This window comes from Pan paniscus, chromosome 20 (genome assembly GCF_029289425.2).
Source record: "Pan paniscus chromosome 20, NHGRI_mPanPan1-v2.0_pri, whole genome shotgun sequence".
NCBI lineage: Eukaryota > Metazoa > Chordata > Mammalia > Primates > Hominidae > Pan > Pan paniscus.
In genome coordinates this window covers 41,280,914-41,303,712 of record NC_073269.2, presented here as the reverse complement: position 1 = coordinate 41,303,712, position 22,799 = coordinate 41,280,914, and the positions used below count along the sequence as shown (strand labels likewise).

Genomic DNA, 22,799 nt, shown 5'->3' with positions numbered 1-22,799 from the left:
TCACGACTTTTGCAAGGTGGGTGGGAGCTCAGGGCAGCTGGAGGTGGCGTGACAAAGTGCAGCAGTGATTTCACCATGAGCTGTTCAGCCTCACTGGGACATCTCCTGTCCTCCTTCAGGCCAGAGCAGTGGGGAGGGGGGGTCCTCGCTCTCAAGGGAGAACCCAGGGGGTGAGGGGCGGGGAAATCCCTCAGACCAGGGAGAGAAGTGTTGTGGGGCTGGGGGGGAGTTGGAGGGGGAGGGGGAGTCCCACCCCCACCCCAGGCTTTATGATGTCAGACTCTGCCCGTGCCTTTCCCAGTCCGGGACAAAGGACCATTGAGAGTCGGGCGGGGCTTGAATGCCTGGGTCCTGGAGAAGAGAGGGGCCTGGTGCCTGGGCTTTGGTGGTGGTGGTCGGGGTGACAAGGAGATCCTGGGGGGTATTTGCATGTCACAGCCTTCAGCATCAACACCCACCTAGTTGGAGCTGGAGTCGTGTGCTGGTGCAGTGTGGGGCTCCATCTCCTCCCTGGGTGTGAACTGAAGGCTGTTGCTGGGGAGAGGACAGTGTCCCACAGGAGCACTTGCAATAGTCGCTGACATCAGCAACTCGGGTCTCCAGGAGACCTGTGGGAGCGAGGCGGCTGGAGCCCATGAGAGGAAGGGGCTGGGTGAGAGGACCTGTGACTGGCGGGCAGGTGCCCTGTCTAAGGGGACAACTGACCTGCAGATCCAGTGGCCGGTGCTGCCGCATCAGCTGATCTTTTACGAGAAAGCAGGTGTATCAGTTTTCCAGGGCTGTTACAACAAAGTTTCACAAACTGGGTGGCTTAAAAACCAGAATTGAGGCCATGCACGGTGGCTCACACCTGTAATCCCAGTGCTTTGGGAGGCCAAGGCGGGCAGATCACGAGGTCAGGAGATCAAGACCATCATGGCTAACACGGTGAAACCCTGTCTCTACTAAAAATACAAAAAATTAGCCGGGCATGGTGGCAGGCGCCTGTAGTCCCAGCTACTCAGGAGGCTGAGGCAGGAGAATGGCGTGAACCCGGGAGGCGGGGCTGGCAGTGAGCAGAGATTGCACCACTGCACTTCAGGCTGGGCAACAGAGCAAGACTCCGACTCAAACAAACAAACAAACAAACAAACAAACAAAAAACCCTGCCAGAATTGAGCTTGAATTCCAAGATCAACAAGATCAAGGTGCTGGCAGTGTTGGTTCCTTCTGAGGGGTGTGAGGATCTGTTCCAGGCCTTTCTCTGTAGGGCATCTTCATCTTCACATTCTCTTCCCCCTGTATTCACCCCGCCCAGATTTGCCGTTTATTTATTTATTTATTTATTTATTTATTTATTTATGTTTGAGACATAGTATTGCTTTGTCATTTAGGCTGGAGTGCAGTGGTGCAATCATACCTTACTGCCACCTCCACCCTCCAGATTCAAGCGACTCTCTTGCTTCAGCCTCTCAATAGTAACTGGGACTACTGGCACTTTTTTTTTTTTTTTTTTTGCTAGAGACAGGGTCTCACTATATTGCCCAGGCTGGTCTTGAATTCCTGATCTCAAGCAGTCCTCCTGTGTTGGCCTCCCAAACTGCTGGGATTACAGGTGTGAGTCACCGCACCCTGTCAGATTTAGGAAACCAGTTATATTGGATTAGGATTCTCCCATCTTGTTTTAACTTGATTACCACTGTGAAGACCCTGCCTCCAACTAAGGTCACATTCTGAGCTACTAGGCGTTAGGACTTCAATGTGAGTTTTGAATTCCTAGCAGCAGGAATTCAGAATGAAGCTCTCGGCCGTGGGGAGCTCTCATTTAAAGCTTAAAGCTCTCATAGATGGGAGCTGAGGCTCAATCCATCCAAGAGCCTTTGCTGCCCTCAGACAATGGTGGCAGCTTCACAACCAGTCCTCCACAGGACTGCAGCTTGCTCAAAATGCAAGTTCAAGGGCCCCGCCTTGCACCTGTGGAATCAGAAATTCTGGAGGCCCAGCTATCTGCATTTTATTTGTTTATTTGTTTTACAGACAGCGTCTCACTGTGTTATCCAGGCTGCAGTGCAGTGGTGCCATCATAGGTCACTGCAGCCTTGAATTCCTGGCCTCAAGTAATCCTCCCATCTCAGCCTCGTAAACCACTGGGATTATAGGCATGCTCCACCACGCCCAGCCTCATCTGCATTTTATTTTTATTTATTTAATTTTTTTTGAGACAGAGTCTCATTCTGTCACCCAGGCTAGAATGCAGTGGCAAGGTCTCAGCTCACCGCAGCCTCTGCCTCCCAGGTTCAAGCAATTCTCGTGCCTCAACCTCCCGAGTAGCTGGGACTACACGTGTGCACCACCACACCCAGCTAATTTTTGTATTTTTAGTAGAGACGGGCTTTCACCATGTTGGCCAGGCTGGTCTCGAACTCCTGGCTTCAAGTGATCCTCCAGCCTCAGCTTCCTAAAGTGCTGGGATTACAGGCTTGAGCCACTGAGCCCGGCCCCATCTGCATTTCTGCAGGCCCTCCAGGAGATTTTGAGCACGCTGAAATTTGGGTATCTCTGCTTTACATGTTCTCCCATCTCTCTAGGACCACCCCAGAGAACTGCTTGCTCAGGAGAGAAGAGCACCCCGTGTCATTAAGTGTAATTCCTGATTTCAGGTTTCCCACTTGCCAGGAGGGAGGGCTCTACCCTCCCCTGTCAATATGAATCCTTTACATTGAGGAAGCATTGGACAGTTTCCAAAGCAATTTCACACTCATTCCCTTGGTTGAGCAGCTCTAGAGCCAGTTAAGCTAAGTCCTGTATGGACTTAGCTTCTGTTCTTTTTTTGTTTTTTTTTGTTTTTTTTTTTTTGAGATGGAGTCTTGTTCTGTCACCCAGGCTGGAGTGCAGTGGCATGATCTTGGTTCACTGCAACCTCTGCTTCCCGGGTTCAAGCGATTCTCCTGCCTCAGCCTCCGGAGTAGCTGAGATTATAGGTGTGCGCCAACACGCCTGGCTAATTTTTGTATTTTCAGTTGAGACGGGGTTTCACCATGTTGGTCAGGCTGGTCTCAAACTCCTGACCTCAGGTGATCCACCCACCTTGGCCTCCCAAAATGCTGGGATTACAGGCGTGAGCCACCGCGCCCAGTGCTTCTGTTCTTTTAAAGGTAAGGAGAGGCCAGGCATGGTGGCTCACAACTGTAGTCCCAGCATTTTGGGAGGCTGAAGTGGGAGGATCGTTTGAAGCCATGGGTTCGAGACCCACCTGGGCAACACAGCCAGATCCACGTCTCTACACAAAATACAAAACGTTAGCGGGGCGTGGTGATAGGCACCTGCGGTCCCAGCTACTCAGGAGGCAGAGGTGGGAGGATCGCTTGAGCCCGGGAGGTCAAGGCTGCAGTGAGCCATGATCACACCACTGCACTTCAGCCTGGGCTATGGAGAAAGACCCAGACCAAAAAAATAAAATAAAAAATGCGGATGAGGAGGTGGAGCTCCGGATATGAAGAGGATGCATGCAAGATGTTACAGCTAATAAGAGGCCAAGCTCACCACAACTCCCCTCTCCCTACCCCTTCAGACTTCATTCAGGAAACCTCCCCTCCCAGAGGACAAGCCTCTGTGGATTCCAAAGCGAAGGCAGACATTGATGGTGCCCCAGACTGATCTGGCGCCCAGCTGGGCTTTGTTTGGCTCACAGAATGTTGATGTAAAAAGACAAATTGCTTTGCTCAGTTGCCAATACTGTCAAAGCAAGAAATCTCTAATAAAAATAGGAATTCCCACCTTCTCTTGACAAAATCAGAAGCTCTAGTCAGGTTTACCTGCCTTGGGTGTGGCAGCCGTGTCTTGGAGCCCTCTCCCGCCCAGCCTGGGCCTTCCCACTCCCTGCCCACACCCAACATTGAGGCCGAATGACCAATGCCCTTTACCACCAAGTGAGAGCTGTTGCTTCCTGGGAGCTAAGAAGACAGTGAAATAACAGCCCCTATGTCTGTTTCTATCAAATGTGGGCAGGCCAGGCCCACCTGTAATCACAGCATTTTGAGTGGCTGAGGCGGGTGGATCACTTGAGGTTAGGCATTTAAGACCAGCTTGGCCAACATGGTGAAACCCTGTCTCTACTAAAAATATGAAAATTAGCCAGGCATGGTGGCGGGCGCCTATACTTCCAGCTACTCAGGAGGCCAAGGCAGGAGAACCGCTTGAAACTGGGAGGTGGAGTTTGCAGTGAGCTGAGATCGCGCCACTGCTCTCCAGCCTGGGCGACAGAGTGAGACCCTGTCTCAAAAATAAATAAATAAACAGTAAAAATATTTTCCCAGTTTCAGTTTCTAATACATCAGGCAACTAGAGATATAGCCCACTTTAACAAGAGCTTTTTGGAGTCCTCAATAATTTCTCAGAATGTAAAGGGGTCCTAAGATCAAAAGGTGTGAGGCCCATGGCCTTCAGAGGCCATCCAGGTATAGCGGATGAGCGAGGTATGGGGGATTGTTACATAGGAGCATCTTAAGTTGTATTCTCTCAGGAAAGACACACTTTGCACGTGAAACATATAGGAATATAGTTCACCTCCACAAGGAACTGAGTTCCTGCCCATTCTTATTTTTTTTTTTTCTGGAGACAGGGTCTCACTCCGTCGCCCAGGCTGGAGTGCAGCAGTGTTATCTTGGCTCACTGTAACCTCCACCGCCAGGGTTCAAGTGATTCTCCCGACTCAGCCTCCTGACTAGCTGGGATTACAGGCACATGCCACCATGCCTGGCTAATTTTTGTAGAGACGGTGTTTCACCATGTTGGCCAGGCTGGTCTTGAACTCCTGACCTCAAGTGATCTGCCTGCCTCAGCCACCCAAAGTGCTGTAGGCATGAATCACCACCCCTGGCCCCTCCCATTCTTGAAAGCTGTATTGCTCTCATTTTTGTTGCCCCACTTTTTTTTTTTTTTTTTTTTGACACCAGGTCTTCTTCTGGAACTCCCAGTCTTAAATGATCCTCCCGCCTCAGCCTCCCGAGTAGCAGGGACGGTGCAACCGCACCGGGCTAGAAACTGGGACATTTAAAAGCGTGAGATACACCAGCACACAATCCATTAGCCATCTGGTGATGATGCCATCAGGTGTCGCGGAGCCTCCTGGAAACTCCATTGTATACTCATGAGAGAACCAGGGTGAAAAAGGCAAATAAACATCTTTGTAGGCTGGGCGTGGTGGCTCACACCTGTAATCTCAGCACTTTGGGAGACTGAGATGGGTGGATCACTTGAGGTCAGGAGTTCGAGACCAGCCTGGACAACATGGCAAAACCCCACCTCTACTAAAAATACAAAAATTAGCCAGGTGTGGTGGCACGTGCCTGTAGTCCCAGCTATTCAGGAGGCTGAGGCAGGGGAATCGCTTGAACCTGGGAGGTGGAGGTTGCAGTGAGCCAAGATCATGCCACTGCCCTCCAGCCTGGGTGACACAGAGAGACTCTGCCTCAAAAAAAAAAAAAAAAAAAAAAGAAAAGAAAAAAAAGGAAAAAAAAAGTCTTAGTAGTTTCCACCTTCAGGAGCCCTACAAAAGGAGTCCCTGGATCTTACTTTGAGAACCTTTATAGCAGTGTCCAATGTTTTGGCTTCCCTGGGCCACACTGGAAGAAGAATTGTCTTGGGCCACACATAAAACACACTAACACTAATGACAGCTGATGAGCAAAAAAAAAAATTGCGGAAAAATCTCATAATGCCTTAAGAAACTTTACAAATTTGTGTTGGGTGCATTCAAAGCCATCCAGGGCTGCATGTGGCCTGCGGGTTGGACAAGCTTGCCTTACAGGCACTGATTTCTACAGCTGTTTTAGGAAGATCTCAAGGAGAGGAAACATTAACTTTCATCCCCTGTTATTGCAACATGAAGGGGGAGAACAGAAACAAATTTTCTTCACCAACTTTCCTGGCAACCTCCAGGACACACCAGCCCCACATGACCCACCAAGCACTGGTGCTTGCAAGGCAGGGTCAGGACAAGCTCTTAGCACAGACACTCGGCAGAGAGAAAGGACAACAGACACTCTGGTTTGGAAAACAAAAGAACCAGCCATTTTATTCCAAGACCTATGTTCTGGGGCAGCAGGAATAAATAAGGAAGGGAGGGGACGGGGGCAGGGCAGGTAGGTTCTACGTCTTGCAGCACATCCCACACTTTGATCGATGACAGCAGCCGCAGCAGAAAATGCAGATGGGGAAGTGGGTGTCTCGCCTCCTTCGCCTCTGGAGCATGGGCTGTGGGAAGGAAGGGAATGTGAGCAGGGAACCGGCCTTAGCATGAGGAGGGAGCAGGGGGCTAGGAAAGGCATCACTGTTGCGCTCACCATCCAGCTGGCCCTGGCTCCAGCTCTGTCCTGGGGTTGCAGCTCTGCAAGTTGTCCCGTCTGTGAAAGCAGAAGGGGGTGTAGAGGATGGCAGGGGGCCCAGTGGACCTCTGAGACTGGCTCCCGGCAACCTGCTCCTCTCCAAGTGGTTTAAACCCAGAGCTCAGCTGGACTCTTAGGAGGGGCCTTGCTTTCTTGCTTCTGCTCACCTTCCCATGGGCGGCTTTTCCTAAAAAAAAAAACCTCCCAGATCCGCCTCCTCCTCTTTCCACAGCTGCTACTCTTCTTTGGGACATCACCTTCCCCTGCCTGGATGCCAGTGCCAGCCTCCTAACACACCTCCCTGCATTCTTGCCCCTCAATCCATTTGCCACACAGCAGAGTCACTTTTTTTGTTTGTTTTTTAGACAGAGTCTTCCTCTGTTGCCCAGGCCAGAGTGCAGTGGCACAGTCATAGCTCCCTGCAGCCTTGACCTCCTGTGCTCAAGCGATGCTCCCGCCTCAGCTTCCCGAGTAGCTGGGACAGCAGGTGCACGCCACCATACCCGGCTAATTTTTTAATTTTTTGTAGAGATGGGGTCTGGTTGTGTTGCCCAAGCTGGTCTCGAACTCCTGGGCTCAACTGATCTTCCTACCTTGGCCTCCCAAAACTCTGGGATTACAGGTGTGAGCCATGGTGCCTGACTGGCAGACTAAGTTTTTTAAAACATGGCCAGTGAGATTGTGGTTTTCTCCATTTTAAAAACCTACAGGAGGCTGGGCGCCGTGGCTCACGCCTGTAATCCCAGCACTTTGGGAAGCCGAGGTGGGAGAATCACCTGAGGTCAGGAGTTCAAGACCAGTCTGGCCAACATGGTGAAACCCTGTCTCTACTAAAAAAACAAAAATTAGCCGGGCGTGGTGGCAGCCGCCTGTAATCCCAGCTACTCGGGAAGCTGAGGCAGGAGAATTGCTTGAACCCGGGAGGCGGAGGTTGCAGTGAGCCCAGATGATGCCACTGCACACCAGCCTGAACGACAGAGCGAGACCCTATCTCAGAAAAAAAAAAAAAGCTTATGGGGGCTTCCTCTTTATTCCAGGGAAAAATCAGTGTCTGCACGGTTGCCCACAAGACCTAGGGACTGCCCACCCCTCAGCCTTATCCCCAAGTCCCACCATCTCCTCTTGTTCAGCCTGACCCTGGGCTATGCTGGCTTGTCCTCTCCTTAGGTCTTTGCTGCCTCCATCTCTCACCCTCCAAGACGAAGGTCAACTGTCACTTTCTCATGAAACACTTGCTTGACTGCCAGCCCCTTGACCATGCCTGTGGTCCCCCAACCCGTGGCGTGTGCCTGCTGTCCCAGCTACTTGGGACGCTGAGGTGGGAGGATTGCTTGAGCACAGGAGGTTGAGGCTGCAGTGAACTATGACTGCACCACTGCACTCCAGCCTCAGCAACAGAGGAAGACCCTGTCTCTAAAAAACAAACCAAAAAAGTGACTCTACTGTGTGGCGAATGGGTCACGGTCACTCTACCACTGTCCGTTATGAGATTCACGAATAGAATGTACTAGACACAATTATTTATTCATGTTTTCATCAGTCTTTAACGAATTCCCTGACCAGGATGGAGAAATCTCCTCTCTCATCTACCTTGTTCATGGCCTCGTCCCCACTGTCTAGAATAAGACTCCACACAGCGTAGGGGTTCCATAAATACCCATGGAATTAGGACCTTCCAGTCCCTGTCACTCGGTGCTTCATTGATTTCTGTTCTTTTTTGGAGATGGAGTCTTGCTCTGTTGCCAGGCTGGAGTGCAGTTGTGCAATCTCAGCTCACTGTGCAACCTCCACCTTGCGGGTTCAAGCAATTCTCCTGCCTCAGTCTCCCGAGTAGCTGGGATTACAGGCACCTGCCACCAAGCCTGGCTAACTTTTGTATTTTTAGTAGAGACGGGGTTTTACCATGTTGGCCAGGCTGGTCTCAAACTGACCTCAAGTGGTCTGCCTGCCTCAACCTCCCAAAGTGCTGGGATTACAGGCATGAGCCACCGTGCCTGTCCTGGTTCCTGTTCAGCTGCCAGTACTCCTGAGACGTCCTGAGCTCTGCTCAGTGCTCGGGTGTCTCCAGTGCCCTAGGCTAAGGCCTGGCTCTACCATCCCTGCTGCCCTGCTAAGGACCCAGGCCACTGGGCTCTCACCTGTTGTGGGAAAACAGAGCCACTGGTCAGGCTGGCGAGGAGGAGGAGGAGCAGGAGGCAAGCGGCCCAGATCTGGGAGCTCAGTGCCATCGTGCCGTCTGTCTGGCTGTCCCACTGCTGGGTCTTGAGCTTGCTCTGGTGTCTGGGACCGAGTGATAGTCGCTTTTATGGGGCCTGCCAGGGGAGGCGGTGGTCTGAGCCCCCTCCCCTTTGCTCTGTCTCATTTCCAAGAAGGTGGTGGCGCCGAAAAGGCGGGAGAGATAAGCGGGAACAGAGCGACAGGGAACAGGGTTGTGTCACCCTCAGCCGGCAGAGGTGTGTTCAGGGGGTGGGGCAGACGGGGTCACAGACACACACTGCTCGCCAGCCATCTGGGGAGCCCTTTCCCCATCACGATGTCATTCTGCTGATCGGGAAAAAAGTTCCCCCTTTTGCTTCAGCGGTTAAGCAGTTTGATGAGCAGAATCAAGGTTCCGCTCTCCTCCACTCACTTCCCCATCGCCTACATGCACACAGGGCATGGCCAGCAGCCGCCAGGCTCCTCAGGAGTGTCTGGCATGTTGGGGGAAGCATCCATTGCTTTAAGCTCTCACCACACGTGCATAGGTTCTGGCAGGGAACACTAGATAGCCCTGAGCAGGGCAAGCATCAGCGTGTGCCCGATCCGCACGCGGTGTTTTCCCAGTGTCAGACCCTTGAGATGTGGCTCTGGTAACTGGAAAATGTTTGAGCAAACTTTTGGCCATAAATGACAGCAGTAATATGGCCCAGCACAGTGGCTTATGCCTGTAATCCCAGCAATTTGGGAGGCCAAGGCAGGAGGGTCGCTTGAGCCCAGAAGTTCAAGACTAGCCTGGGCAACATAGGGAGACCCCATCTCTACAAAAAAAAATTTAAACAAATTTAGCCAGGCGTGGTGGCACACATCTGTAGTCCCAGCTACTTGGGAGGCTGAGGCAGATCGCTTAAGCCCAGGAGGCTGAGGCTGCAGTGAGCTATGATTGTATGACTGCACTCCAGCCTGGGTGACAGAGTGAGACCCTGTCTATAAAACATAAAATAGCAGTAATAGTAATAGCTAACATCTACAGTCTGATGAGTACATTTTATACGATGGCACATATGTTGACTCACTTCTGCACCAACTCAGCCTGTGCTGCCTGTTCTCCCAGCAGCACTTACTGCCCCACCTTCAGCTCTGCTCTGTATTCAGGGGCTGCCTTCTCAGTCACCCAACCCCAGAGGCCTGGGCTCCCCAGACCCTGCTCCCTTTTAGGAGCCTCCTCCCCGTCTGACACTCATTTCCTTCACTTTACAGAAAAGGCACTGAAGGCAGAGATCAGGGCATGGCCCAAGCTTGCTCAGCCAGAGGCAGAGCTGAGATTCTAGCCTGGACAGCCTGACTCCAGGGCTTTCGCTCTTACCCACCAGGCTTCCCCATCTCCCCTAAAACACAGCAGGGCACAGCGGTATGCTAGACTTGGCTCAACATAGCAGACCATACACATCTCGAAACTCTGCATTCAGTGGCATCATGCTGGTATCCTGAAATCAGCAGCAGTGGGAGTCCTGACACCCAGAAATTGGCAAGCACTACAAGCCAGGGATGTTTTTGGGGAGCCGGTTCCTTAGGACACCACTAGCTGGGGGATGAACCCAGGCTGCCTGACTGCAGTGCCTTCATTCCTTTCCACTACCAGGCCCAGCTCAGGGTGCACACGGCCCAGGGGATCAACAAACCTTGGTTCCAGATGGGCCCTTGCACATTTTGCCTCTTTGCCTTTTTCATTCCAGGGCCATCCAGTGTCAGCCAAGTCACCAGAGCCTGGGGATGTTGTTGTCGAGGAATGAACACTTCTTCCTGGTTGCTGAACCACTTTCAAGGCCCACTCAAGCACAGAAATGGACAGGCCCTGCCATCTGCCTCCTCATCCACACCACGTGGGAGGCTCCTCTTGTCACAGCCTGGGTAACAAAGCGAGACCCCATCTCTACAAAAACTTGGCTGTGGTGCTACGCACCTGTAGTTGGTCAAGGCTGCAGTGAGCCCTGATTGTGTGCCACTGCACCCCAGCCTGGGTGACAGAGTGAAACCCTGTCTCTAAAAACTAAATGAATAAAGATGGTCTCAGATGGGAATAGCTAGGAAAAGGAGACAGGGCTCTTGTGGGAAGAGACGAGTGCAGGGAGGGGGGGAATTGGGGAGGAAAGGCAGATGGAGCTCCACAAGGTGAGCAGAGTGGCAAGCCCAGCTCCTGGGAGTTGAAGGGGGCTGCAGGCTGAAGCAGGGCCCAGTGAATAGGGGTGTGCTCACCTGGGGAGACACGGCAGCAGCCCCCAGCCCTACCAGGCATCGCTGCATCTCAGCTGAGGACAGGTTTCATCATCAGCAGGGGCAGGGGTCACAGCACAGGCGCCAGAGCCTTGGTGCAAGGCGACAGGCTGACGGGCCAAGCTTGGCGCCCTGGCCATCTGCCCTCCCTGGGGGTGAGGGGCTCAAGGCCAGGCCCCACTATTGGCTGGTGCAGAGGGGAGGGCTTCGGCCCAGCAGGGCAGGGCCAGGGGCTGGTTGTGTTTTCAGGAACTGTTGACACAGAGACCCCTGCCTCTCCTCCAACATGGGACATGTCCTTGACCCCAGCTCCCCACACCCTCATGCACGTCTAGGGCCTCAAAGGGGACATTCATTCCTTAATTCCTCCATCCATCCAACCAACCACTGGGTACTGGGTGGTGCAGCTGGCAGGGGCCATGCACAGCCATGTGCACAACAGCAGAACCATGCCTCGTGGAGCTCTGCAGACCCCAGGCCCCCTCCCCACTCCTGAGATGGACAGACACACAAGCAGACAAGGCGGGGGCCACATGGGGCCAGTTTATTGCAGTTAAATACCTCTCTCTCTCTCTATTTTTTTTTGTCAATTTTTCCATAAAGAAAATTAAAACACACACACACACCCCCAAAGGGGAGCAGGGACCCAGAAACAAGAGGTGGGGTGGGACGTGGCCTCCCTGCATAGGTCCAGGCCCCGGGTGGCCCCCCAAAGGCTCCCCTCCTTCCCATCAGCACCCTGTCTCAGTACCTCCAGAGAGCAGGAGGCAGCGGGACGTGGCAGGGCCTCTGTCCCCTCCGTTGCCTCCAGGTGAGACCACTAGAAGTGCCGGGGCTTAGTGAGGGCCGGGAGAACGGCGACAGACAGACGGATGGGGAGGGAGGATACCGTTTCCAAGTGGAGGAGGGCGGTGGGCACTGTATCCACAGAAATGCATTATTTCTCCCCGTTTTTTGTTAAAAATCTACTATAAAAAAACGCAGCTGGGGGAGGGGCATGTGTCCCTCTCTGTGCTAAGGGCTGGGGAAGGGGGCAGCAGAGGCCGGCGTGGGCGGCGGCGGCTGCACGGTGGTGGCGGGCGTCACTGCCGGGTGCCCTCGCCCACCACCTCCAGGTTGTGCTGCTGCAGCTGGGCTCGAAGCAGGGCGTTCTCATTCTTCAGCTCCTCGATCTGGCGGACACGACGGAGGTCAAGGGAGCTGAGGGCCAGCGCCTTGCATCTGGGGCTCCTGGGCCCTGACCCGCTCCAGGCCCCGCACCCACCTGCTGCCTCAGGAGCTCGTTGTCCATCTGCAGCCGCTCGGCCTCTTTGAAGGTCTCCTGCATGCGCTGGTTGGTCTGGCGCAACTCCCGGATGTAATCGCAGGCCTTGGACAGGATCCCTCCTTTACTCTGGGGGGCGAGGGGACCAGGAACCTTAGGGCAGGCACCGCCCACCGGCCTCCACCCCAGGGATGACTCCCGAGCCCCATGGCTGTTGGACTTTCTGCATGCAAGGGTTGGGGGCCGGGACCACCGCAGCCACTGAGGGTCCGGGGTGCTCACCGCTCCCGTCTTGCTGTTGTCTGCGTTACAGTCTGGAATGATTTTCGAAAGCTGGACGATCCAGTTGTTGATCTTGTCCCTCCGCCTCCGCTCCACTGCGGAAAACAGAGTCACAGCCACGGCTTCGCTGACGGCTCATGCCTGAGCGGCCGTCCTCACAGGGCAGAGGCTCAGCCCGAGGACACCCAGGAACAGTGCAGGCCCCACCGAGACCACAGCCCTGGGAAGTGAGGGGCCGCACCCTGAGCCCAGCCGGCCCCCACCCCAGCTTCTCAAGAGGAACAAAGAAACGTGGGCCCTCCAGTGCCACACATGCTTTTAGGATGGGCATCAAAGGCCAGGCACTTGGAGATCATTTTGCAGGCCTGCCCCACCATACTTGTACAAATTTTAATCGACAGTTAAAAATAAGGAAATTTCTCATGGTAATTGGCATCACTGGCTTCTTTTGAGAAATGGAGCTCTGGTCACAGTGGGCACATACTGGGAGGCAGGGATGGACAGAGCCACTCTTCGCAGGACCAGTGCCCCTTTTTGGCTCCTGCGGCCCCTGCACTGCATTCTCCAGTCTCCCCAGAGACTCTGGGCACTGTGATTTTGTTTTTTTTCCTCATCTCTAAATCCAAGTCTGACCATGTTTCACCCCTGCTTAAAATCCTTCCACAGGGCAATAGCAGATCCCAACTGGTACTTGCAGCTCCCAGGGCCTGGCCCACAAAGCACCAGCTCACCCAGGAAAGACCCAAACCCTATGTTGAAGGCCAGAGATGGCAACTCATAGAAGGTTTTACTTAAAAAACCCAGATTTGTGATTTTACTCCATAAAACTCCACACTCTCACGCCAACTGTGTCAGCTGGGTGGCAGCTGTCCCCAGACAGAGCACATGCCTTTCTCTGGCCACATCCCATCCTGATACCTGCCTGGGGTCTGTGTGCTGCGGAGCCTGAGACCCCTGACTCAGCGCCTGCTAAAGCCAGGCTGTCCCAACCCTTCACCGCCTGCCAAGCCCCAGCACCAGGCACCGTGGGGACAGGAAAGAACGCTCAGCTACCCCCAACTCCTACCCCACGGACCCCCAGCCCCCTGCCAGGGTGGCTCACGCTGTCTGCACCATTTGTGGAGGGGAACGAAGCCCTATAGCTAGGGCAGATGTGGCAGGAAGGCCAGGGGGTCTTTTCAAAGCCTTGGATAATGGTGATGAAACCAGTCAGGGGTCCAGTGAGCCTGAGAAGGAGGGGTGGGCCACAGCCTGCCCGTTACCCTCACACCCCGAGATCGGCAGCTCCCCAGACCTGCCGTTCCCTTGAAAAGGCTGGGGCCCACCCACCAGCAAACCCCTCTGGCTTCTCTGGGCTGTGGCCGCGTGCTGCTGACTGGCCTCTCCCTGCCTCCAGTGCCTCCCACTCAGGCCTGAGTGACAAACCCTCCGATGGATGCGGACTCTCCTTCTCCCACCGTGACCACTCTTCCCTGGCCCCTTCCATCCTTGTGCTCCCTCTTTCCTCCAAAACCAATACCCCAAGATCAGTGCTTGCTATGGAGCACGGTCCAGGCCCTGCACTGGGCTCAGCGAGTGCTTGCTCCCCTATTACTATCGCGGTGCGCTGAACCTTCCCACCAAAGACAACCACACCCGCCTTTGGGAACTCTGGCCAAAAGCAGCAGCGGAGCTGAGAGTCCAGGCCTGGAGGCACCACTGGCGCAGTCCCCAGCAGAGCGCTCCTCGCCCAGGGGTCCGTGGAGGAACTCGGCAGGCAGCCTCGTTTGAGCCTCTGCTCTCCCACAGTCCTCTCGAGAGCTGGGCGCCGGCTGCAGCTACATCCTCTCCAGAGCGAGTTTACTTCTTACACACCTACTCCCCGCCCTACTATGTGCCAGGCCCTCCGCCAGGCTGGGGTCCAGGGTGGAAGCAGCCCCGGTGCGCCCCATGGGCACTCGCAGCACCACTGTGGGCAAGTGGCACTAACCCCATTGCATTCGTGTCATCACTGAAGATGGTACAAAGTGCCTCGGGAACGCCAGGCGCCGAGCCATGGCCTCTGCATGGGAATGGGGGTGGGATGAATCCTCAGAGATCCAGGAAACATTCGGGCTGGTTTCTGAGAGAAAGACTCTAAGGCAGGCAGCTGGGAAGATCCCAGAAATGGTGGCCTGAAAACCATTTCAGGGTATGCAGGGGTGGGAAAAGGTTGTAAAGATCGGTTGTCAAGGCCTTGTGTGCTCTGCTCGCAGGTCAGGACCGCATCTCCTCCTCCTCCAGAGGCCCAGGCCCTTGAATCCAGGCCCTGACATTAGCAGGCGGTAATGCTGTCCAGCCTGTGGCTTCGGAAGACCATCATGGCACATTTGAAATACAGGAAGACCCATTAGGACCAAGGCCACGTTCATTCCACAGAAGCACTTCAGTTACTCCATAGGAAACTTAAAATTCAGAAGCTGAGTGGGGTGGCTCACGCCTATAATCCCAGCACTTTGGGAGGGCGGATCACATGAGGCCAGGAGTTTGAGACCAGCCTGGCCAACATGGCGAAACCCTGGCTCTACTAAAAATGCAAAAATTAGCCAGGCATAGCAGTGCATGCCTATAATCCCAGCGACTTGGGAGGCTGAGGCACGAGAATTGCTTGAACCCAAAAGGTGGAGGTTGTAGTGAGCCGAGACCACATCATTGCACACCAGCTTGGGTGACAGAGCGAGACTCTGTCTCAAAAAAAAAAAGAGAAAATTCAGAAGCGAAACCTGCCAGGACTGAAGGAAGAAATGGACAAATCCACAAATATAGTGAGAGACATGGACATCTTTCTCATTGATTGGTGGAACAAGTCAACAACAACAACAAAAATCAGAATAGAAAGCCTGAACACTCAACCAGCCTGACCTCACTGACCTGGGGGGACATTCTGCCTGACAGCAGCAGACACCTGTCCTCGTCAATGCCCCAGAAGCTTCCGCCAAGCTAGGACACATTCGGGCCCGTCGGGTAAGTCTCATCGAATTTCAAGGAACTGAAATCATACAGAGTATGTTCTCTGACCATAACAGAACTAAATTAAAAATCAATAACAAAAAGATATCTGAAAAACCCACAAATATTTGGAAATTAAGCAACCTGCCTCCAAATAACAGAAAGGTCAAAGAAGAAACCACAAGGAAAATTGGAAAACACTTTAAACTGAATGATAACAAAAACAGCATATCCCAGTGGGATGTAGCTAAAGTGATGCTGGAGTGAACTGGCAACTCTAAATGTTGTTAAGCAAAGAGAAAGGTTAAGAATCATCTCAATCCCTGCTGTGAAACATTAATCCTGTAAAATAAAGATTTTAGTAGAAAATTGGAAAAAAAAAAAGAAAAAAAAGAATTACCTTAAAAAGCTGGGGTTGGGGTGTGCCAGGGAAGCTAAAGCATGAAACCTAGCAAATTGAATCCAAAGTGAGTAGAAGGGGCCGGGTGCAGTGGCTCACTCCTGTAATCCCAGCACTTTGGGAGGCTGAGGCAGGTGGATAACCTGAGGCCAGGAGTTCGAGACCAGCCTGGCCAACACGGTGAAACCCCGTCTCTACTAAAAATACAAAAACTAGCTAGGTGTGGCAGTGGGAACCTGTAGTCCCAGCTACTTGGGAGACTGAGGCAGGAGAATCACTTGAACCGGGGAGGCAGAGGTTGTAGTAAGCTGAGATTGCGCCACTGTGACAGAGCGAGATTCCATCTCAAAACAACAAACAAACAAAAAACCAAGTGAGTAGAAGCATGAATTAGTAACATTAAGAGTAGAAATCAATGAAACGGAAAAAGCAATCTAATCTGGCACCTAAAAATCAGATTTCACATAAAAGTCTCGATTTCTAGCTTCTCAGAGTTTCTGGCAACAGTGGCCCTAGATTCTGACAGGGCAGCAAGGGGAAGGCACTGGGCAAGGGCCACCCTTCAGGCAGCGCACACATGCCCCAGATCACTGGGGGCCCCCCACAACCTTTCCTTTTTTTTTCTGACACAAGGTCTGGGTCTGTTGCTCAGGCTGGAGGGTAATCTCAGCTCACTGCAACCTCTGTCTCCCGGGCTCAAGCCATCTTCCCACCACAGGTTCCCAAGTAGCTGGGACTGTTACAGGAATGTACCACCAGGCCTAGCTAATTTTTAATTTTTTTGGTAGAGACAGGGTTTTGTCACATTGCCTAGGATGGTCTCAAACTCCTGGGCTCAAGTGATCCGTCCGTCTTAGCCAAAATGTAATCCCAAAAGTGCTGGGATTCCGGGCGGGAGCCACCACACCCAGCCACACACCCCTTCCTGAGATGCCAAGTGCACCTCCCTCCCTCAGGCCCCTGCAGGCATTTGAGTTTGTGACTCTGGGATAAGCTCCTGCAATACCAAGAAGTGGTGGGAAGGAGGGAAAAATAAGTGAGAGAAGCGGATCTGAAATTCACCACAGAAGAGAAACTTGGGGTTTGTGGCCATAAGGGAAGAAGAGGGCAGAGTTGAAAGCGGCTCTGGTCTTAGTTTCTGGCTTGGGCAGCTGTGACAGGGGTAGCTTTTGCTGCTCTGCAAAGAAGAAGGTTGCATGAAAGCCTTTGGAGACGGGAGATGGCACATTCTCTTTTGGGCGAGTTGAGTTTGAGGCATTACAGGGATGTCCAGAGACAGAAATCTTGAATAGGTAGTTCAAAACGTGGGGCTGGAGTTGCAGTGAAAGGAATGGAATGGATGGAAACACAGTTCCTTGCATTACCAGGAGCCAGGTGGTGGGCGAAGCCTGGGAGGACATCAAGGAACAGTCCTCAACTTTTTGTGAGTCACACACTTTTCTGCAGCAAAGAAAAAAGAGGAACACCTACAAGTGGGAACAGAGTTTGGGGGATACTGACCAAGAGCTTCCGAGCCCATCGCTGGGCCTCACAAGTCACACACCTGAGGCTGACGGGAGGGGCCGGACCTTATGAAACACCAGCAAGACTGGGTGTGGCAGCTCAGGCCTGTAGCCGAGGCCGGAGGACTGCCTGAGGCCAGAAGTTCAAGACGAGCCTGGGCAGCATAGCAAGACCTCCACTCTACAGATAAAAAAAAATTACCCCATGTGATGACGCCTGCCTGTGGTCCCAGCCACTCAGAAGCCTGAGGTGTGAGGATCGCTTGAGCCTGGGAGGTCAAGGCTGTGAGCTGTGATTGTGCCACTGTACTCCAGCCTGGGTGACAGAGTGAGACCCCCTTCTCAAAAACAAAGAAACACTCGCAGCCAAAGCAGTTTCTCAAGCTTGTCCACTATGACAAATCACCTGAAGAGCTGATGAAAACACAGATTCCCCGGCACCCCCATCTACTCACTTGGAACTGGGACAGCCCTGGAAATTTCACTGTTAACAGTGGAGTAGGAAAGGCAAAGATCACAGGAGAATCAGAGAGGATGGAGGAGAAAGGAAGATTCCAGAAAGGAACAGAGGGAAACAGGCAGCATCAGATGCTTGGAGCCCAGACAGCAAAGGAGGCCAGTGATGTGGCAATGGGGTCACCACGGGTGACCGGAAGTGGAGCTGTTTTGGTAGAGCCATGAGCCAGATGGCTGAGGGTACTGGGAGGATGAGCAGATTGGGGCAGATGCTCTGCAAGTCAGGAAAGCAGAGACAGGACGGAGCTGGATAAGTGGGCAGGTGACGAAGACTGCTTCACAGGGTGAGAAAGTTTCAAGGCTGCCTGGAGTCAGATTAACTAAGGGAGAGGCGGGGGTGAGAGTGGGGTGGGAGGGTCCTGAGTCCTCTCTTCAGCCTTACTGTGTGGCCACCAAGACTCACTGCATCCCCACCAGGTGCCCGGGGCGGCTGTGCTTCCAGCATTTCACAGAGGGAAGACAGGTACGGAGATTAAGAACCACCCTGACGCCCCACCACAGGTAAGTCGTGGGGCTGGGGCTGCTGTGGGGGCCCCTCAAACTCACTGCATCTCAAAACCAAGCTCAGATGCACCCCTTCCCTTCCAAGCATGGAGGGGAGTTCAGCACGAAACCCTTATTCTCCAGCCTTGGAGTCCTCCTCACATTTCCCCCAACCCCTGCCCTGTCTCAGGCCTGACAGTCGTACGGTCTCCTACCTCCCAGCCTCTTCCCACCACTCTTGCCAACAGCCTCCACAACCCAAACCCCTCTGCTGGCTTCTCATCACCCTGGAATAAAACCACAGGAGCCCAGACAGCCACACTGGGGACTTCTTCCAAGGTCCTCCACCATCTGGCCTGGGCAGCCCCCTCCACTGCGCCAACTTCCTCTTTCCTTTCCTGAATTCTGCTCTTCTGCAGACACACCATGGCGGCCCTGGCTGAGGGCCTGGCCTGTGTCCTAGCTCTTCCCTCTGCCCGGGACTCTCCTGAGGTTCTCAACAGGCCCCTTCCCTCAGGTCGCTTCAGGGATCTGCTTCAATGTCACCTCTCGAAGAGCCCTTCAGAGCACACTACCATGCCGCCATCACCCGCCACCTTCTTCCCCAGCTTTCCTCTCCTGCCTGTGACTGCCTGCACTGCCTGATGCGGCTCTGTGACTCCCATCTCTCCCACCAGAACGCGCACAGAGAGCTGAGACCTCGCCTGTCCTATCATCTGCTGCATTGCCATATCTGAGGACGCAAAAGGGGGGCTGGTCGTAGTATGCACGCGCTGAATGAACGCCTGAACTCAGGGAGGAGCTGCTCAGAACACAACTACCTGGGCCAGAGACCCCAGTCCCATCACCACCTTTAGGACTCAGCATTCAGCCCCTCACTCGGGCATTCGAGGCCTTCCCGATCTTCCCTCCTGAGGCATTCTAAATGGAACTTCTCCCACAACCAAACCAGCACCCCACAAAGTAACCTGACCCACACTCCCCTCTCCCTAGGGAAGCGTCACCCCAGCCCACCCCCAATCAATGTCCCATGAGACCCATGAGACATAAGCCCTCAGGCCTTTGAGCCTCCCTGACGCTCCAGGCCAGACTCCAGACCTGGCACAGGGCCTGTGCCGCTCAGCCCAGAACCCACGGGCAGTAAATATTTGTTGAATGATGGTTGTTTGGGTGTAAGCACTCTCCTGGCACTTGCACAGTGCTGTGCCCACTGCAGTGGCTACTGACAGGCGGGGCGGGACAGTGCTGAAGGCCAAATGACCTGAGGTGAGACTTGGTGTTTCTGAAAAGGGCAGGATGCTCCGGCCTTAGGTAGCCAGAGGCAGAACTTCATGCAGTTTCTCCCTCAGATGTGCTCCCTGGGGGAACAGACCTACTTCTGGAGGCCAGGCAGGCATGGGAGTGAGGGATGTGAGCATGACAGCTGCCACGTGGAAAGGTCAGCCCACGTGAGCCCGGTCAGCCCCATTTTTCAAGTGGGGCAGGCAATCCGTATGGGAATGTGAAGTCCACCATCTTAGATGTGGGCCATGAATTCAAGATCACCAGCCGGGTCAACAAATGGCCAGTTCCAATTCACACTCCCTGTCCCTCTACTTCTGACACTGTACTCTCCCCTGGTTGCTCACTTTCTACCTTTACAGCGTCCAGCAAAGCCCTCTGGAGCACTTGTGGCCTGCCCAGGAGTGGCTTCTCTCTCTGTCACTCCACACTCCAGGGCTGGCTGAGCCTGTGAGGGTGGTGGTCAGGGGGACCCGGAGCCACACCTTGTCCTCACCTTCGTTGTGCTGGGCTCTTCTTCTCTCATCTCGGGGTGTTCTGGTTCCATCAATTTTTCTAGAACAGGAGGAAAAAAAAGGGGGGCATGTATTATCGCAGATCTGTTTGCCCAAGCATCTGCTAAGTATTAGATTTAAAAATTATCTTTGCAAGGTAAATCCATGTGCAAAAACAAAAGACGTGATACTTTATGTGCACTAGAGCAGCAGAAACAGGCAAAGAAAAAAAACATTACACCATGTGCCCACTTCATGCTAACTGCCCAGCTTCTACTCCAGAAACCCCTCTCTTCCTTCCATTTCAACACCAGGCCCTCCAGGTGTCCCCTGCACATACGGAGAGTAAGGGTGTGTCCGGGGGGCGATCGTCCTCTGTGTTCCTGTCTGAAGCACATCCTGGGGCGTCATCATGACGTAGAACTGGCCTGCAGGGAGAGTGGGGGGTTAGTGGCAAGGCAGGGTGAAGTCAGAACTGGTTGGGGGGGCTTCCCTCCCTGCTGGGCCCATTGCCTCCCCCACCTGCCAACCTGACTTCTCCTCACCTCCAGCCTGCAAGCTCTGGTCTGTGGTCTGTACGGACACAGCCGTAGTATCTCCCACACTGGACGCTGGGAAATAGGCAAACCGTGCCTCCCCGCTGACAGCCTCGGCCGCCGGACTGCCACCATTGCTGAAGGGATTTTGGATCACAGCCTGGGGAGTAGGAGGGCAGAGGCTACCCTTAGCTTTCTCTGTTCCTCCATCCCGTCCCCTCATTGCTGTGCTTGGGGTTTACTGCATTCTCTGCAATTAACAGGAGTAAGGACTCCTTCTGCGTGTAGCATTATGTCCTGTGTTTCAAACAGCCCTGGAACATGGCGGGAGGTCAGCGATCACTTGCTGAGCCAATCCGTTTTGCACTCTAAGAAACTTTCCTCTTAAGACACATCATTCCCATTTTGCGGGAAAAAAAAAATTCCAAGAGCACTGTCCCCAGGTTTCACGGTGCACAACAGGGATCTGGCCCCATGCAGCCTGAGGCCTGAAGGCAGCATCCGCTGGGCGACACCTGCCCCACCCCCGGGGCTCCCCAAGAGCAGAGCCAGTGTCCCCTCTCCACTCCCTCCCCCCCCCCCACCCAGGGGTGGCAGGGCACCTACCAGCGGGAAGGGCGCTGCAGGACCTGGGGGCACAGAGGCAGCGGCGGGGCCCGGGCGCTGGGCTGCCCCGTCCACACCCACCTGGGTCACAGCCTGCTGCCCCCCCGCGAAGGCAGCGGTGGACACGACGCTGACGGCGCCAGCTGTGTCGCCCTGGCCGTCCAGCTGACCATCAGTCACCTGGACTACGCGGTATGTCACCTGCAGGGGGCGGCAGAGCGGCGAGGCCGGCGCTGGGGCCAGGTCCGAGCCTTCCCGGCGCGCCCGCCCGCCCGCCCGCCCTCGCGGCCCGCCGCTCACCTGTCCTCCATTTGTCTCTGTGCGGAACTGGTACTGGATGTTGTGGTCGCCGAACGCCGCCTGCTGGACGCTGGTGATGGCCACCGCTGTCTGCTCCTCCGCTCCTGGGCCGTCCCCGCCTGGGGCCAAGGAGGGTCGGGGCACGGTCAGGGCCGCGCCGAGCGCCCCCAGCCCTCCCCGGGCGCGGCCGGCCCGGCAAGCACTCACCTTCCTGCAGCTCGACGCCCTCCTCCGCCTCGGGTCCCTTGTCGTGGCTGCCAGGAGCACAGGAGGGAGCAGGGTCAGCGCGGCTCGCGCCCGCGCCCCCGCCCCCGCGCCCGCGCCCAGCTGCAGGGCCCCAGTCCCACCCGGCCGCGCCTGAGGCCGGGGGCGCCGCCGAGGCCGGGGGCCGGGGGCGGGAGGCGCCGGGTCCCCCCCCCGCGCCGGCGGCCTCCATTTTGAGCCGGGCCCGCGGCCGCTCGGGATCATGGCGGCCCCGGCCTGCAGGCCGCGGGGCCGGGGCCGGGGCCGGGGCGCGGGGGCACGGCCGGGCGGGGGATCTTACCTGGCGGCGGCAGCAGCGGTGGCCGAGGCAGCGGGATCCAGACCCGGGTCCAGCATGTCCATGGGGGGGGCGGGGGCGGGGGGGGCGCGGGGCCCGGGGGGGAGGGGAGGGGAGGGGAGGGAGGGAGGGGAGGGGGCGGGCGGCCGGGGGGGCCCCGAGCCCGGCGCTCACGCCGCGCGGCAGGAGGGGACGGAGGAGATACGGGAGCCGCTCGCGCTGATCACGGGGACAAACAGTGGGGTCATGTGAGGAGGAGATGCCGCCGCCGCCGCCGCAGCCGCCGCCGCTCCTGCAGCCACTGCAGCCGCCGCCGCCTCCGCCTCCGCCCGCCCGCCGGCTCCGGGCGGCCCGAGGCTCCGGGACGCCGCGCGGCCGCCCCCAGCCCACCCGGCTGCCCGCCCGCTGCACGCGGCCCTCAGGCCTCCTTCCCTGAGCAGCCGCCGCCGCCGCGACTTTTTTTTTTGAACACGGCCCGCCCTGGCTGGCCGCCGCCGGTGCCCTGGATCGCCGGCTCGCGCGGCCGCCGCCCGGCTTGGCCCAGTTCGGCGGCGGATCGCTGCTGCAGCCGCCGCCGCTGCTTTCTATTTTTCCCCCTTTTTTTTTTCCTCCTTTACTTGAGCTGCGCGCGCGCGGCGGCGGCGGCGGCGGCGGCGGCGCGAGCCCGGGGCGGACGCGCGCTGGGGGAGGTGGCCCGGGAGCGCGCGCGCTGTCTGTCTCCGGGGGCGGGCGGGCGCGCGCGGGCCCGGGGCCCCGCGGGGCGCGAGGTCGCCGCGCGCCGCCCGGTTGAAA

At 55.5% G+C, this 22,799-nt stretch overlaps 2 protein-coding genes and 1 long non-coding RNA gene across 6 annotated transcripts; 1 reads left to right on the top strand and 2 right to left on the bottom strand.

Annotated features, from left to right (window-relative positions):
- Nucleotides 1-6,028: 6,028 nt before the first annotated feature.
- HAMP (hepcidin antimicrobial peptide) lies at nucleotides 6,029-8,835 on the bottom strand. Its single transcript, XM_003816177.5, has 3 exons — nucleotides 8,504-8,835; nucleotides 6,324-6,383; nucleotides 6,029-6,234 (listed from the first exon to the last, which is right to left on the bottom strand). Exons 1-3 carry the CDS (start codon nucleotides 8,591-8,593, stop codon nucleotides 6,130-6,132), a joined length of 255 nt encoding a protein of 84 aa, XP_003816225.1. The 5' UTR covers nucleotides 8,594-8,835; the 3' UTR covers nucleotides 6,029-6,129.
- A 2,522-nt stretch (nucleotides 8,836-11,357) lies between these two features.
- USF2 (upstream transcription factor 2, c-fos interacting) lies at nucleotides 11,358-22,240 on the bottom strand. Of its 4 annotated transcripts, XM_034945744.4 has the most exons (10): nucleotides 22,011-22,240; nucleotides 21,674-21,720; nucleotides 21,467-21,585; nucleotides 21,167-21,367; nucleotides 20,570-20,720; nucleotides 20,365-20,452; nucleotides 20,027-20,085; nucleotides 12,382-12,476; nucleotides 12,100-12,228; nucleotides 11,358-12,007 (listed from the first exon to the last, which is right to left on the bottom strand). In XM_034945744.4, exons 1-10 carry the CDS (start codon nucleotides 22,070-22,072, stop codon nucleotides 11,918-11,920), a joined length of 1,041 nt encoding a protein of 346 aa, XP_034801635.2. In that variant the 5' UTR covers nucleotides 22,073-22,240; the 3' UTR covers nucleotides 11,358-11,917. The 4 variants fall into 4 exon arrangements, with proteins under 4 accessions (XP_034801635.2, XP_034801636.2, XP_034801634.1 ...); XM_034945745.4 differs by lacking the exon at nucleotides 21,167-21,367 and having other exon boundaries at nucleotides 22,011-22,213; XM_034945743.3 differs by having other exon boundaries at nucleotides 11,358-12,228; nucleotides 22,011-22,129.
- On the top strand, nucleotides 17,949-19,480 carry LOC134729623 (uncharacterized). The gene is made up of 3 exons (XR_010110880.1): nucleotides 17,949-18,050; nucleotides 18,184-18,267; nucleotides 18,927-19,480. It is a non-coding gene; the product is annotated as an uncharacterized LOC134729623 (long non-coding RNA).
- Nucleotides 22,241-22,799: the final 559 nt, after the last annotated feature.

Bases quoted from the DNA above. Each gene is read 5' to 3' on its own strand.
- HAMP (XM_003816177.5), bottom strand. From the start codon at position 8,593: ATGGCACTGAGCTCCCAGATCTGGGCCGCTTGCCTCCTGCTCCTCCTC. The intron at 6,384-8,503 runs GTGAGAGCCCAG...CTGCTTTCACAG, and splicing joins GCTCTGTTTTCCCACAACAG to ACGGGACAACTTGCAGAGCT. The intron at 6,235-6,323 runs GTGAGCGCAACA...TCCTTCCCACAG, and splicing joins GAGCCAGGGCCAGCTGGATG to CCCATGCTCCAGAGGCGAAG.
- USF2 (XM_034945743.3), bottom strand. From the start codon at position 22,072: ATGGACATGCTGGACCCGGGTCTGGATCCCGCTGCCTCGGCCACCGCT. The intron at 20,721-21,166 runs GTAGGTGCCCTG...CCTACTCCCCAG, and splicing joins CTGCAGCGCCCTTCCCGCTG to GCTGTGATCCAAAATCCCTT. The intron at 12,229-12,381 runs GTGAGCACCCCG...CTCGCCCCCCAG, and splicing joins ACAACAGCAAGACGGGAGCG to AGTAAAGGAGGGATCCTGTC.